Here is a 16,159-nt window from a genome sequence, read left to right as displayed (position 1 = left end):
AACTGCTAGTCAATTATTAGCGCTGTTGCCACATCTACATAGTCTTTATGCGTTCATTAAATATAATTTAAAACTACTTAAATATGATATTTTTATGTTGTTAATTAGTCAATATGTATGCTATGTGCATATGAGTAGATTTCCTTGCTATATAGATAATGTTTATCGCAAATAATTTCAATAGAATTTAATTTTTTCAAATTGGCAGCGGGTTTTAGTCCCATAAGAAAAGCATGGGACCCCCCTGCGCTCCTCACTTCCCTCGGACCCCGATATACCTTCTTAAGTTATATGTTGTGTTTGAGGATTTACCGCACAAATTGTATTATTTAAAAAAAGTAACATTTTTTTTAAATATCGTTTAAGTGATGAATATTGTTTTATCTATAATAATGGGTAAAAATATGTTGAATTCGGATATAAATACGTCAACCATTGGTGGAGACAGCGGAAGTCAGAAAAGAAGTTATACATTTGACGTCACTGGGTGTTTTTGAAATTGGATCATTGCTTGTAACTGCTAATGGCAGTTACTCTTCTATTTTATTCGCTATTTTCAAATTCAAGGTCACTCACCACTGAAGATAAAGACAGTGAAGGAAGCATTACTAAGGTCACTACGGAAGATCAAAGCAGGCCGCCATTGTCTGATTAGCGGTTTCGTCCGTACGGCTTTAGAAGCAGCAACAAGAATCACAATCAATATTAGGGCGGGGCTAGGGGTTCTTATAAAGGCTGTGCCGAATATTCAAAAATTTAAATTTTAAGACTACCAATAATTAATACAGCACCACAGCATATTATTCTTGACTTCTTAATATTATCACTTTCAGATATTTTGCAAGATGCAAAAACAACTATAAATGACGAAGTTACAGCAACACAAATAAAACCGCTTTTGCGTGACGACCCAGAAGATAATTGTTTAACAAATAACACAAATTTGAGTAAAGACTCCCTAACTAATGTAAACGTACCATCAAAACCAAGATTTTCTGTTATAAGTTTAGGAGATAGAGCAGCATCCGTAACTGTTATAAATGACTTGGACGATGGAGACGACAACCAAAAGTTAGTTGATATTTTATTTTTCCATCCATCTTAAATAATCACAGCCACACAAAAAAAGAAAAGTTGTCTGTACTTTTCATGCGACATATGACATATGTTATCCGTAGTATTTTTTTGGCTCCTGATCACGAATCCGGTGTCAGAATTGAGCTATCACATCACAGGAATTTTCTGACCTCAAAAAACAGGTCAAAAATAGTAAAAATTCACGAAAAAGTGGTAAGAAAAGTACAAAAATTTTTTTTTCTATATTCAAATGTTCATTTATATGGTTAAGATCCCGCCGAATGTGAATTTGCGGTCAGCATTGATGGTTCTTTTTCTAACCTAAAAAAAACGTGTCAATTAAGGTCAGAATCACGTATTTAAAAAAAAAACAACCAAATTTGGTATACGGAGGTTTTCGGGGTCGCTGATCACGGATTCGAGGTCAGTTTTGTAAAATTCAAGATGGTGGATCTAATATGGCCGACCAAATTTTCAAAAATTAAGACATTCTCGTCAGATTTGGTATACGGGGTCACTGATCACGAATCCGAGATGAGATTTACAAAATTCGTTTTTAAAATATTAATCAATTATCTATGTACTTTATTTCCTGAAATTAGGCAGAAAACCCGTTAATAGATCTTTTACAGAAAAAAGAACAAGATATAGCCGAAAAAAGAAGGTGTATATATACGTATACCAAATTTGACGCGAATGTGTTATTTTTTGAAAATTTGTTCGGCCATCTTGCCAATTTTGCAAAATTAACCTCGGATCCTAGCACCTTTTCATAAATTTTTACTATTTTTGACCAGTTTTTTTGAGGTTAGGAAATTTCTGTGATGTGATAGCTCAATTGTAACACCGGATTCGTGATCAGGAGGCAAAAATACTACGGGCACCATGTCACATGAAAAGTACAGACTACTTTTTATTTTTTGTGTGGCTGTGATAATTGTATGCAATAATTGTAACAAAATTTCAGTATAACTTGCGTGGATTTAAGTCTACTCAAAAATGTTAAGTACCTCAATGTATCTCTTGGAGTTTCGCTCTCTTATACGTCTGACGTAATGTTTTTTGCCCTTATACCTTTGATTTTAAATCGAGCTGGATTTAGTACGCCTGACATAGCTCTCTTGATGATGGTTTATTTTGGGTCAGATCTTGTTTCGAGGATTTTGATATCTGTAATAAGTGCTTTCTGCAAGATTAGGAACCGATATGTATTTTTGGCAGGATCTTTCTTTTCAGCCATATTTAGGATTGGTAAGTACTGACTTTTATTACAACTAAATATAATTCGGATATGTGTGGGTCGAATATGGAACAATGGGAGAAATGAGAGAATGACAGTAGAAAATTTTAACAAAAAAAAATCATTGAAAATTCATATAAAAGTCTAAAAAGAGATAATGAGGCTGATAAAATGAATGAACTTGTTTATTGTCATGGACAATGCAAGCTACCTCAGTAAACAATTAATTTCCTTATTTATGTTTATATATAAACTAGGTTGGAAACATTTTATTGTCTACAGCTATACATATACTGATTTAGACTAGTAGTGATCAACTATTCTAAGAAAATACACTTCCAAAATGTATCTTGTTGACATTTTCATGTAAAATATAGTTTCATAATTTTAGTCGAGGAAATAAAGCACTAAAAACGGCCTTACCAGGAGACGACGTGGAAACCGGCCACCCTGGACACTAGGTAACTCGGAGACCATTGCCGTCGTGATGATATTCGTGTTGAGCAACCTCAAAAACCCCGAGATAACGAGTTTCGGCTAAGTTTATAACGAATTTCCACAAAACTCCAGGAGACGTCGTGGAAACCAGCCACCCTAGGCACTAGGTACCTCGGAGACCATTGCCGTCATGATATTCGTGTTCAGCGACCCCAAAAACCCCCGCGTAGCAAAATTGAACTCATTTCCGTCAATATTTTCCGAGTTATACATTTTTCATATTTTAACTCTTCGAGATGCAATTTTAAAAATGCATTTGTCTTATGCACCGATGCAATTTTCATTTCTCATTGATCACATAGGGTCACAAACTTTCTGGACGCTCTAACGAATCGAATGCAAAAAACCGCATTGCGATCCATCTTACTGCACAGATTTCAGAGGTTCAGTGCTTTATTTCCTAGACTATTTATAATGAATTAGTTTCGGTTTGTGTACAGGCTGGTCCATTTTCGATGGGATTTCAGGGTATCTCAGAAACTACTAAAGATATGATAAATCAGACACCACGTTCTCGAGCTCGATTTTCATGGCAAACTCTACTGTCAAATCAGAAATTTGCTATCTTCATTTGTTTCTGAGTTACAGGGCGTTTCTCGTTATTGTGACACTTTTGAACATGTCTGTATCTCAGCTGTTAAATAAGTTAGAGTTAAAGTGAAAACTGCTCAAGACTAATTCTTTGGCGTAGAATTGAATGCCGGTATTAGATTTTTAGTAGGTCTTAAGATTCCGGAGTTATGACCCAAAGTTATAATTTTTTAAATGGAAATCGTAGCTGGTTATGACCTAAAAAAATGGAGATTTTTTTTTGCTTTTCAGCAATATACCACATGCTATAGTTATTTTTCCAAACACAGAAGATACGGGGTGTTTTATATATAAATTCGATCCTTTTTTACATTTTAATATGGCTGGCTATGAAAATACATACAAAACTATAATTCTTACTTTTACAAAACTCATATCTGTTGTAAAAATATGACGTTTATTTAAAATATATATTACAGATAAGAAAAGACAGAGTTTTCAAATTTTTATTCCACTTCAACTGAAGTTACAATATTAAACGTAAATTAAACAATAGTAAGTACCTACATCAATAAAAACTTTCAAAAATGATAGCTAAATGTTCAAATTGCCGTCCCTCAACTGTCACACATTTCACGCATCTTCTGGCAACGCTTCGGGTAGCATTCATTAAATGTATAGGTATTTGAAATATTATTAAAAGGAATTTTAAATATAATGTCTTTTAGAAAACCTCAAAGGAAAAAGTCCAACGGACTCAAATCAGGTAACCTAGCTGGCCATCTGATCGGTCCGTTTGTTCCTATCCACCTATCTCCTAAAATTTCGTTAGTATTATATTATCACACGAGTATATGTTGTGCATTTAAAATAAATGTCATATTTTTACAACAGATATGACTTTTGTAAAAGTAAGAATTATAGTTTTATCTGTATTTTCATAGCCGGTCATATTAAAAAGGAAAAAAAATATAATTTATATATAAAACACCCCGTATCTCCCGTGTTTGTAAAAATAACTATAGCATGTGATATATTGCTGAAAAGCGGAAAAAAATCTCTATTTTTTTAGGCCATGGTCAGCTACGATTTCCATTTAAAAAAATATAACTTTGGGTCATAACTCCGAAATCTTAAGATCTACTAAAAATCTAATACCGGCATTCAATTCTACGCCAAAGATTTAGTCTTGAGCAGTTTTCACTTTAACTCTAACTTATTTAACAGCTGAGATACAGACATGTTAAATAGTGTCACAATAACGAGAAACACCCTGTAACTGAAAGAAGAAACAAATGAAGATAGCAAATTTCCGATCTGACAGTTGAGTTTGCCATGAAAATCGAGCTCGAGAACGTGGTGTCAGATTTATCATATCTTTAGTAGTTTCTGAAATACCCTGAATTCCCATCGAAAATGGACAAGCCTGTACGTATCAATTATTTTAAGCAAACAAATTTATTTATCAGTTACAGTACTTGTCACTTGTCATAAGTATAAATATTTTCACATGTTGATAATTTATTTTTAAACAATTTAATATCTTTATTGGGGTCTAGGGAAATATTTACTTTAGCACTATGCAAATAAAACTCCATTGTGTTCATTGTGTTAAGTTATTTGTAGAATTTTGTCAACATAATACAGTAGTCAAAACGGATTTAATGTCAATTTTTTTAATAAAATTCGATCTAAATATTTTCAGCATTTGTCCTCAGTGGTAACCAAATGTACAAAATGATAACACTCGCTGCATTGGGATTCTTGAGGTGTTTTATACAAACTCCACTGGCACTTGTCTTTTCAGAGGAATACAATGAACAGTTTCCTACTGCCTTCTCTTTGTACATGGTGGTTTCCGGTTTTGTCAACATAGCAGTTGGGTCAATAATTAGTAAGTATACGACAAATAAAAAAATGTATCATGTCGGTCATCTAAAACAAAATGAACTTTTTTAAGCCGTGTTTAACTATTTTCTTTATTTAGGGGAGACTATACAGGGCTGGAAAATCCACATGGTCCATCTGCCTTTACATGAGAGCGACAAAGTAAAGTAAAGAAATCCGTGCGATAGACAAGGATGGCTATAGTGAAGACGTTTCATAATCTGAATAGTCACCGCTCGTTTCGGGTTAGAACTATTCAGATTATGAAACGTCTTCAATGTAACCATCCTTGTCTATCGCACGGATTTCTATGACTTACTTTATCGCTCCACGTAACGGCCGATGTACCATGGGGACTTTCCGAACCTGTAGATACAGGCAATAAAACACTCCATAAACCAGTTACGGTCATTTATAAAACAAAATTCTGTTAGTTTCGTTATTTAAAACCCCTTTAAACGATTTAAGAAACTTATTTTTGTCCACAGCTGTACATATTTAATTGTGTCCGTATTTTAGAACAATATATTTTGTATACAGGATGTTACAAAAAAGAAGGTCAAACCACGTTGTTAAACGAGAATAAATGTTGTATTAAAAAAAAATTTATAATTTTTATAAAAAAAAAAACACGCAAATTATTGTTGATTCGGTACTTCAAAATCATCAAGGAAAATCACCTAAATAAGTACCTACCAGTATTAATATATAATAAAATTTAAATTAGATTTTTTAGTTCCTAACAGATGTATAAATTACAAGTTGTTTCAAGTGTACTTGAAATAGCCAAATTGTGTCAGATTGTTTTGTGTCTATTGCTGAAATTTATATCATTTCTTTATACTTTTACACCACTTGCACCAGACTTAACCAAAAGTACTAGAGTCCAAAGCGGTGAATTAGTGAGTACAATATGTCTTACTTAATTCTAATGTAAGTCTGCAACATAGTCACTTGCTTTAATTTACCCTTTTGTGCTCAAGTGCCCTGAATCAAATCCATTGAAAGCTTCGATCAAGACAATTGCACAATGAATCTTGCAGTAAACCTGATGCTGATTTCAGCAGTAGGTACCTACACAGCAGTCTTGTATGAGTGTCTTGTGCAAGATTTTGCTACCAGGGTTGGCTCAGTTTTTAAATATCAGCCAATTACTCGCGAATTTAATAATTTTTGGATAAAAAGAATCATTTATTTGATGTTTTAGGTGTTGTGAAATCTTTCACCCAAAGCGATGAAATGGTGGTTCATGTGCTGACGGGAGCATTCTTAATTACTAGCATTTCCTGGATTGTGGAACTAACTTGGAACAAAATTAAGACCAAAGATACCTAAAATTTTTTAGTGGATAATTTAATAGGATTGTACACTTATTTTTTTGTAAATTTAATTTAAGTATAACACAATAGACCTAGTCCAGTCCTATATCATATATTTTTAGAGAGTGAAGTATGTGACATGCTTAAATATATATTTAACTGAGATATATTAAAATCTGCTATCAAAATACTGTTTCGAATGATTAAACAAAATAATACAATCTGTTTTATAAATCGCACAAACATTGATTTATATTAAACAAATGCATAATTTATCTCTAATTAAATACTTGTATTTAATATCACGTCCAGATAATATTATAGATAATTATGATGAATAAATGTATGTAGATCTTCCATCTTACATTTACAAAGTGAACCATTTTCATCATGTGACCCTCTTTTGGCAATATCATCAAACCTTTTTAAAACTACCTTGTTTACGTACTGATGTGATACGATGAAAAAATTCCAACTCTGGTAATTACGATTATAAGTTGCCCACTTAACTAAAACTAAAATTTAAATTAAAAAATAAGCATTGGCGACCTATAAAAATTTAAATCTGATCTATATAAAAAATCTAGAACTTATTTACCTACTTCTATTATGATATCGACTTATGATATCTTGCATTTAAATCTATAAAGAAATCTCAATACCTATACTCCGCGGCCGAAATTATAGAGAGTGACTAATTGCTAGCTTTTGGACTAGTAAGGGGATGAAGCGTGTCGGGAACGAAAATCCATTGGCGTGTATGCGTAAAAGGCAACAAGATATAGAAAATATTAAAAAAGATTATAAAACATAACATCTAATATTTTTTACGGTTTGCTATAACCGGCATTTTGATCCATTTTAATTATTACAGCATTTTAAAACGTCCCAGTTGTGTTTTTTTAATTTATAAATTTATTATAGGCATGGAATTAGACACCTCGTCTACGCTTATGCTATGACGTTTCCCAGGACTCGTAAATCAAGTCCGTTTACACCGAATTAAAAAAGCATTTCCCTATTCCCTAGCAAGTGCAAAAGACAGAGATAGAATATAGATCGACGTTCAGTGTAACTCAGTCTATAGACGATTATAGATTCTATCGATGTGCGTAGCGAGCGGCACAAAGATAAATAATATTGAACCGTATAAAAATCATTTTATATTTTATACGCATTACGGTAATAGTGTTTTTATATTGTCTGAATCACTCTTTATATAATTTCGACCGCGGAGTATAGTAGGCTTTTGTCCACTCTGGGTTTTATAAGTCACACTACCTTGTGTCGTTTGCGAACGACCCATACAAAAGAACTATATTTTATGAATGAAATAAACCGAATAGCAGAAAAGTGAAGAATCTATTCATAGGCTCCTGTCGCTGTATGTATTCGCTCTGTATTAACTTAAAAACAGAGATTTTAAACATTATTTGCCTTATGATGGCCCGAACTACATTTGTGATTATAATTATCATAATATATCGGTACAAAAAAATTAAAGACAAAGGGTTTGGATCTCTTGTGTTGGCCACGAATTTAAGGTCGCATTTATAAACCACTGACACAGTCTAGATTTTTTGTATGTTTGTGCTGTAATCTTTACTCTGTGGTCAGTGGTCATCATTTCAACTTAACTGTCAAAGTTTTATTTTCAAAGTTGTAAATTAACCTAAAAATTTCTATATACTATTGTACCATTAGTGTAAATACCTCTAACTGTTAAATATTTGTTATACAGTCCAAACAATATGTCGTTTGGTACTGGTTCTACGCCTAAAACGGCCGCTTCCGGTTTTACACTTCCTAGCCAGCCAGCAACAAGTATGTGAATATATGTAATTGTAATATCTCTGTAATTTCATTAATATTTTAGCGGCACCTACACCCGGATTTCAATTTAACACTGGTTCCGGAGATAATAAATTACAAAATAAGCCTGCGACAGGGCTATTTGCTTCATCCAGCGTTACAGGATTATCGTTAGGCTCGACTGCCCCCAAGACAGTTTCATCTGCACTATCCTTCGGAGCACCTGCAGTATCGACATCAGCTCCATCACTAGGAGCTGCAGGTATGGGACTTTTATAACGTTAATAAATTTAGAGTCTCGTGGTAATTTTCTAATGTTTAGCAACAAGTACAGCATTATCATCGGCTCCACAACTTAGCTTTGGAGCAAGTACAACCACATCTACATCATTTACGCCTATATTAGGATCAACAGCAGCTTCTAGTTCAACAGGTAACAAACAATAACTTAAAAAAATATATTATTTTCATTTTTGAAGTCATTTTGTATAATAGAAAATATTCCAGGGATAGAGCTATGATTATTTTTTTCAGGAATTACACTTGGGACGAGTACTGCATCAAGCACAGCTCCTGCAAAATTGTCATTTGAACCAAAAACAACAGTAACTGCACCATCTACTTTAACTTCCACAGCTTTACCTACATTGTAAGTACAAAAATAAATGTTACTCATTATTGAGTTGATTTCACCAATATTTTTCTTCTACTCAAATAAGATTCATGGATTTGACAAAATAGCCATATATAATTATTTTATTTCAGAGCCCCAACAAACGTGACATCAACGACTTCTTCAATACCAGCAACAGGTTCTCTAACGTTCGCCCAATTAGAAGATTCCATAAACAAGTGGACAATCGACTTGGAAGAGCAAGGTAAATTTTTTATCAATCAGGCAAAGCAGCTGAATGCCTGGGATACACTATTGATATCGAATGGCGAAAAAATATTGAATTTAAATAGTAGCATTGAAAGAGTAAAGCAACAGCAGCAGCAGCTCGATCAGGAGTTGGATTTTGTACTTGCTCAACAAAAGGAGTTGGAGGAATTAATAGTGCCATTAGAAAAAGAATTAGTTGAGATACCTGTTACCGATATAGACAGAAATCAAATGTAAGTGATACAAAAACAATTTTTTTTATTCTCGATATTTATATAATATTTATTTAGGTACCAGTTTTCCGAAATAATTGATTCGCAGCTGAAACAAATGTCGGATGATTTGAAGGAGATTATCGAACATATAAATGAATCTAATAAGGATGAAGAAGTTTCGAATCCAGTAAGTAAATTTTAAATTTTCTCAGATTTGTTATTTAGTAAGAAGTAGTGATGGGAGAACTCAAATGAAAAAGCGAGTACTACTCGATGGTACCAAATGACAACAAACAGTATGTTTTTTTTTGCTATCTACTTCTTAGGCATTACATAAATGAAGGGGTTTACTTGAGATTCTATCGTTTGTAGAGCAGTCGAGTATCGGGTGCTCAGTGTTCAGTGCTCGCTCGAGTATATTAATGACGTAATGAACAATTGGCTTCTTCACTGCGAGTTGTTCATTTTCATCTCAAGATTATTTGCCAGAATATTTGTGCCTATCTCTAGTGCACACGCATGCATATTCTAATTGTCTAATTCATTATAGACCAGTTAAATTGTCAAAAATATTTTGCTTTTTTGCCAAAATTTAGTTTAGTAAACAAAGACACATAAAAATTAGTAAAAATTCCGTAGAATTGAATGAACAACTTTACCGTAGCTGAATGTTAGGGTTTCATTTTCAAAAGTTTGTAAAAAACAGTTTTTTTTCATTAAAAAAAAAACTAAATTTAGACAAAATGTTGTAGACAAAAATTGCAGTAATTTTTATACAAAAATTTTGAGCCCAGTCAATTGATGAACAAATGTGTTATTGCAAAAAAATTGTTAAAAATTACATTTTTTAAAAACTTCTATGAGGGGTCGGCAAGTAACTTTAGGTGGGGGTCCGGTTACGGGGTTTGAAAATTTCTAACGAGGTCCAGAAAAGAAAATTCATATTACTAATTTTTTATTTTTATTTGCACTCAAATATTTTAATCTGCTTACTAATCATTAAGAACTCAAATCAATTACACAATATCGTAAAATACTAGAAAAAATTATAACATTGGCACTCAAACGTAAAAAAATATTTTTTTAATAATTTATTTGTGTAATTTATACTCGCGGTCTAGTATTTTACCTTCCGCGGTCCAGACCTGGACCGCGGTCCTCCAGTTGCCGACCGCTATTCTATAGCTTTAAATCGAAAGAAGATTTTTTTACGAAACTTTCAGAAATGTAGTTCTTGGCAGGTAGAATAAGTGCATTTTTGTAAAATCGAAAAATATCTGATAGTTTTAGCAAAAATTGAGATTTTTGAAAAAAGGAAATTTTTTTCATGTTTCAATAAATTATACAGTTATGCGCTTACGTGACCCATCTTGGGCTTAAAATTTTCTCGAAGAGTTGTACTTTTCTATGCAAATTGTGTGCGTATTGCAAATTAATTGAAAATATGCCAAAAATCTACCAAAACTTTGACTTCTTTTTTGCACTAAAAAAAATAACTTGAATACTTTTACTTCAATATAAAAAATAGTCCGCAATTATTGACTCCCATTTTTTTCTGCTCAACACGCTGATGTGCGTGGTTGGGGGAGAAAAACTGTGACTCAGCATTCTCACTTTGAACAGTTGTTTGTTGTATCGATGAAATGAGAAAGTGATCTAGAGCATCTAGATGTCAATACCAAAGTTGCCTGTTGATTTTTTTTCATCAACACTGATTTCTTTTGAAAAAAATTTTTTGAATTTATTTAAATAAGGTTAATACCTTTATAATAGAGTAAAAATATGAAATCTAATAAAAAATACATATTTTTAAAAGAAAAATACAATTTTTGGCCTTACAAGGTGTACTTTTTTGTTTTAGATTACACAGATTAGTCGTATTCTGAATGCCCATATGAATTCTCTCCAATGGATCGACAGAAATACTGCTCAAATCAGTGCACAATTAGAACAGATATCTAAAATGCAGGATCAGAACAGAAGGAACTTCTCTTTAAACCAGTCTTTAAATCATTCAATGAATATGTAGATAGTAGTGTTTTTTCTTTTTTTTTTGTAAATTAAAGTGTTTTTACGTAATAATAAGTATTCTGTATTTCAAGATAAGTGTGAAATATAATTATTTTGAAATTTTATAGAAAACGTATGCTTCTTTTATTACTTCCTGTACAGTTTACTAAAATACAAAATAAATCAAGCAGTTGCCGAAAGAATGAACATGTAAACATTTTTGAGTTGAAGTAATGTGATGGATATAGTACCTTTTACGAAATGTGTTTTTCTTCCGATGATAATTAAATTCTGGAAATGGAGTTATATTTTTAGTGGATAATGCTGAAGTGTAGGATTTTTCTTACATGACACTGTTCTCTTTATCCTTTTTTGTATTTTCAGCTGTTTTCAAGATATTAACGACTGAAAATCACTTTTCTGAAATTCTTGACCTTAAAAAAGTGTATGAAATTGGAGAAGTATTTATTCAAACTTTTTTTTCAAAATGTAAGTAACTAGAGTATTGTGCGACAGTTTTCAATAATTTTTAAGGGGTATCTCAAAATTTGCATAACATCAATGGCATTCGCACACTCACAAATTATTATTGTTTATTAAAAAAATACAAATAATATTTGCTACATTCTTCAGTCATTTCATGTTTCCATTTTTTATGTTATAATTCTTTTTATATCTATTGCTGTTCCGAACTATACCCGACGCTGTGTGCTGTTGGATGGGATGGTTTTAGATCTCAGTTGCCAGTCAATTGGTATCGTTTCCGTAGTTAAGATACGGCGAACTGACATTATTATTAAAAAAAAAACTGTCAATTTGATTTTTTGTTATCTATATTCATTACCTTGCTAAATAAATATATACTAAAAAATAGTTGCTACTTCAAAATTCGCCTACGTTTTAAACACTTGCAACATGAGAAGCCCATAAAGCAATTTTCTCCCCAAAATAGGAATATCAACTACGTAGAGCATTTTTTAAGTTATAATTCTTTATAGATATTGCGTTTCAATTGAAGATTATTTGATACTTCAAAATTCGCCTATGCTCTGATTAGCTGCAATATTTCTACGTGAGAAGCTCATAAGGCAGTTTCCGCCGCAAAATAGGAACAGTAACCACGTAGAACAGCTCTGCTCACATACAGAAAGTTCGCAAACTAATTTTTTTACAGCTCTCCAAGAATTCTCAAGAGGCTCCGGAGACGTCGCGGCTACAGCCAGTATCAGAAGCACGAATTTCACCCATGTTTCAAAATTTTTAGTACATAAAAATGTAGTTAAAATAATTTCAACTTCAAGCGTCCTCTATATATATATACAGGGTGTCCCGAAATTAATGGGACACAGAGCAAGAGTAGATTCCTTACATCAAAATAATGCGATTAAGCCAAACTTAACTTGGTCCATTTGTAACTAATAAAAAAGTTACAGGGCGTTAAAGTTGAATGTGGGATACTTGTTTTATGTCGATAAATTTAACCGTTTTCGATTTATTTCTTGTTTTTCTATTGGATTCAATAAAATAAAATAAAATAAAAGTTTGTAGTTACTTACGTAAAACTGGTTTGGTTATTTGAAAACAAATTGTACTATTGACAATTAGCTGATTGACAAGTAACTTATATTAAATAGTGTATTCCTTTAAGTTTTTGTTTACAATTAATAATATCGCGTGAAATATGCCTCGCCATAATTTATTTTCTAATGAAAAAATGCGAGATATGGTCTGTATTTATGCAAAAGAAAATTTTAATGGACGTCATGCGTGTCGCAGGTATTTAGAAAGTTACCCAAATAGATTACAACCAAATCACAATTATTTAAAAATCTTTATTATGACCGGTTAGGAGATACTGGATCGTTTCGTCCTAAAAGACGAGATGCTGGCCGTCCAACAACTGTTACTCCAGGACAAAAGAGGATATTTTGCTTCGTGCAACAGAAAATCCTGAAATAAGTTTATGACGAATGTCTGCGGCTGTAGTGGTACCTAAATCATCTATTCATAGATTATTTTATAATGAAAAACTGTACCTGTTTCACTTTAGCCCATTGCAGAATTTACTACATGCAGATTTTCCAGATAGGGAACAATTTTGTCTTCTATTCTTAGACCGACACAATGATGATCCACACTTTTTAAGCAAGGTGCTGTTTACAGACGAAGCCACATTTATTCGCCGGGGCGTTTTCAACTTCAGAAATAAATATGTTTGGGATAATGAAAACCCGCATGTATTAAGAGAACGTCATTTTCAACATGAATTTAAGATAAACATTTGGTGTGGTATTGTTGCAAATCATCTGTTGGGCCCTGTTGAATTGCCATATTATCTGAATGGCCGTTCTTACTTACATTTCTTAGAACATGATTTTGAGGAACTTATTGATGATTTACCATTAAATGTAAGACACAATGTTTTTTATGCAAGACGGTGCCCCTGCCCATTTTTCTGTACAGGTGCGAAACTATCTTAACGCACAATTTCCCCAACGGTGGATAGGTCGCGGCAGCACGTTTTCATGGCCCGCACGAAGCCCAGATTTAAACCCCATGGATTTCAGTATTTGGGGTATTTTGAAATCAAAAGTTTACAGTGACCCTAGTAATACACGGGATGAGCTGTGGCAAGCAATTTTAAATGCTACGAATTTATTAAGAAATTAAGAAACGCTATTCAATATTAGACAATCATTTATCAAACGAATAAGATTGTGTATTAATGTAAACGCGGGTCATATTGAGAATTTAATGTAGCCATGCACCTGAATGTAATTAAATTATTATTAAAAATAATCTATAGTTTTTTACGTAAGTAACTACAAACTTTTATTTTATTTTATTGCATTCAATAGAAAAACAAGAAATAAATCGAAAACGGTTAAATTTATCGACATAAAACAAGTATCCCTTATTTGTGAAAAATATATAGGAGGGCAATATTTTTCTATTAAAACTTTCGTACACACACTGATAAAAAAGTTATAACCAGTTTTTATCAACCAAGAGTACATTTCGTAGCGCCCTCTAGCGTCTACAGTACGGATTCGTTTTTCTGGTCCCAGAAAACTCCCTAATCCAAATTTTCAAAATAATCCTTTGAAAACTTTCTAAGAACTTTAAGAATTTCGAATTCAAAGTTTCAACTTTATCGCCCTGTAACTTTTTTATTAGCCACAAATGGACCAAGTTAAGTTTGGCTTAATCGCATTATTTTGATGTAAGGAATCTACTCTTGCTCTGTGTCCCATTAATTTCGGGACACCCTGTATATATGAGTGGCGAATTTTTTGATACCCAGCAAATATCTTTTTTTACTACAAATAGGTATGTCACTAATAGGTTATTTTTTTTACTATAACTATGTGCACTTGATTGGATTCAATTGTTAATTTTGTCTTTAAATTTTCAACAACTCGTAATAGTATCTACGTATAAATAACTCGATAAGAAAAATGAACTCCAATTTAAAATGTTTATCGACTCAAAGTGAATTGAACAGAGAAACAGAATAGGGAAGAGGGCGGGAAATTAAAATAGTGGATATACAATAATTATTATTGAAAATTGTAATTTTCAATAATAAATATTGTGATCTTATGTGATAATCTTTGAATTCAAGTACCGATACTCGTCTTGGGAAAATTTTAAATTATTGTACTATTGTACTATAATTTGCACGAGGTACTCTCGTACTTTTTGAAACTAAATTGTATTAACTTTTATGTGCAATAGTACGCTTAGGAACATCGATCTTTTGTGCGGTGCGTAAATATTGTTCCACAATTTAAATAAACGCCATTATTCCATGGCTAGAAATTGGCCTCAATGATTTGGGATCGAGGGGGATTATCCCTCTTTATCCTGCCTCATCTCGTGTAGGACACGACTGGACAGTCTTCGTAGGTGGGCCCCATCCGTCGTCTACTCCGACCGCAAATGCGGCCGGTGTAGGCACTTTGTGAGACCTCCTTTTGTCCTGGCTGAGCCCCGCCGGCTACGGTCAAAAAGTTGGTGTCTAGGTCTTTTGTGTTTGTCGGTTACGTCGGGTACGTAGTCAACGGCTGGCCTGCGGAGGGGATTGTCATATCTAGCGGCTACGTCAAACCGCGCCATTATTCCATGGTTAGAAATTGGCCTCAATGATTTGGGATCGAGAGGGATTATCCCTCTTTATCCTGCCTCATCTCGTGTAGGCCTGGACAGCCTTCGTCGATGGGCCCCATCCGTCGTCTACCCCGACCGCAAATGCGGCCGGTGTAGGCGCTTTGTGGGACCTCCTTTTGTCCAGGCTGGGCCTGGTACGTAGTCAACGGCTTCCTTGAGGAAGGGATTGTCATGTCTACCGGCTACGTCAAACCGTTTCTCCGCGTTTTGTCTTATTGTCTGTGTAGCGTTTGTGTATTGTAAGTCCCGTAATATGTCAGTGTTTCTTACGTACCAGGGCGCGGCGGTGGCCGTGCGGAGGGCTATGTTTTCCACAGCCTGTAGTGACTTTAAATGGCTGTTTGCCGCGTGACCCCACGCCGTGGAAGCGTAGGTTAGCTGCGACTGAAGTACCACCTTTATAAACGTTCGCTTATTCCTTAAACTGAGGGTGTTTCCACCTTTGAGTAAGGGATAGAGCCTAGCCCTGGTAGTTTTCGCTCGCGCCACCGTCTCCACGATGTGCGGTTTCCACGTG

At 33.6% G+C, this 16,159-nt stretch overlaps 2 protein-coding genes across 2 annotated transcripts in view; both read left to right on the top strand.

The window, feature by feature from the left end:
- Positions 1-6,773, top strand: part of LOC108909670 (monocarboxylate transporter 7-like) — a 16,041-nt gene extending 9,268 nt beyond the window's left edge. Inside the window, exons 5-8 of the mRNA XM_018714067.1 lie at positions 834-1,071; positions 2,045-2,328; positions 5,052-5,240; positions 6,441-6,773. Of these exons, the coding sequence (XP_018569583.1) occupies positions 834-1,071; positions 2,045-2,328; positions 5,052-5,240; positions 6,441-6,568 (839 nt within the window). The 3' untranslated portion in view covers positions 6,569-6,773. The remainder of the gene's footprint in view (positions 1-833; positions 1,072-2,044; positions 2,329-5,051; positions 5,241-6,440) is intronic.
- Positions 6,774-8,177: 1,404 nt separating this feature from the next.
- Positions 8,178-11,593, top strand: LOC108909671 (nuclear pore glycoprotein p62). Its single transcript, XM_018714068.2, has 7 exons — positions 8,178-8,376; positions 8,429-8,626; positions 8,687-8,797; positions 8,899-9,013; positions 9,130-9,480; positions 9,538-9,649; positions 11,324-11,593. Exons 1-7 carry the CDS (start codon positions 8,304-8,306, stop codon positions 11,489-11,491), a joined length of 1,128 nt encoding a protein of 375 aa, XP_018569584.1. The 5' UTR covers positions 8,178-8,303; the 3' UTR covers positions 11,492-11,593.
- Positions 11,594-16,159: the final 4,566 nt, after the last annotated feature.

Source organism: Anoplophora glabripennis, unplaced genomic scaffold, assembly GCF_000390285.2.
Source record: "Anoplophora glabripennis isolate ALB-LARVAE unplaced genomic scaffold, Agla_2.0 scaffold486, whole genome shotgun sequence".
In the NCBI taxonomy this organism is placed as follows: Eukaryota; Metazoa; Arthropoda; class Insecta; order Coleoptera; family Cerambycidae; genus Anoplophora; species Anoplophora glabripennis.
The sequence above is the reverse complement of the archived record's forward strand: the minus strand, read 5'-3'. Positions and strand labels throughout refer to the sequence as shown.

What these genes read in the sequence shown, in the direction of transcription:
- LOC108909671 (XM_018714068.2), top strand. Translation starts at nt 8,304, where the DNA reads ATGTCGTTTGGTACTGGTTCTACGCCTAAAACGGCCGCTTCCGGTTTT. An exon ending in TCCTAGCCAGCCAGCAACAA is followed by an intron (nt 8,377 to 8,428) that starts GTATGTGAATAT and finishes TTAATATTTTAG; the next exon opens with CGGCACCTACACCCGGATTT. An exon ending in TCCATCACTAGGAGCTGCAG is followed by an intron (nt 8,627 to 8,686) that starts GTATGGGACTTT and finishes TCTAATGTTTAG; the next exon opens with CAACAAGTACAGCATTATCA.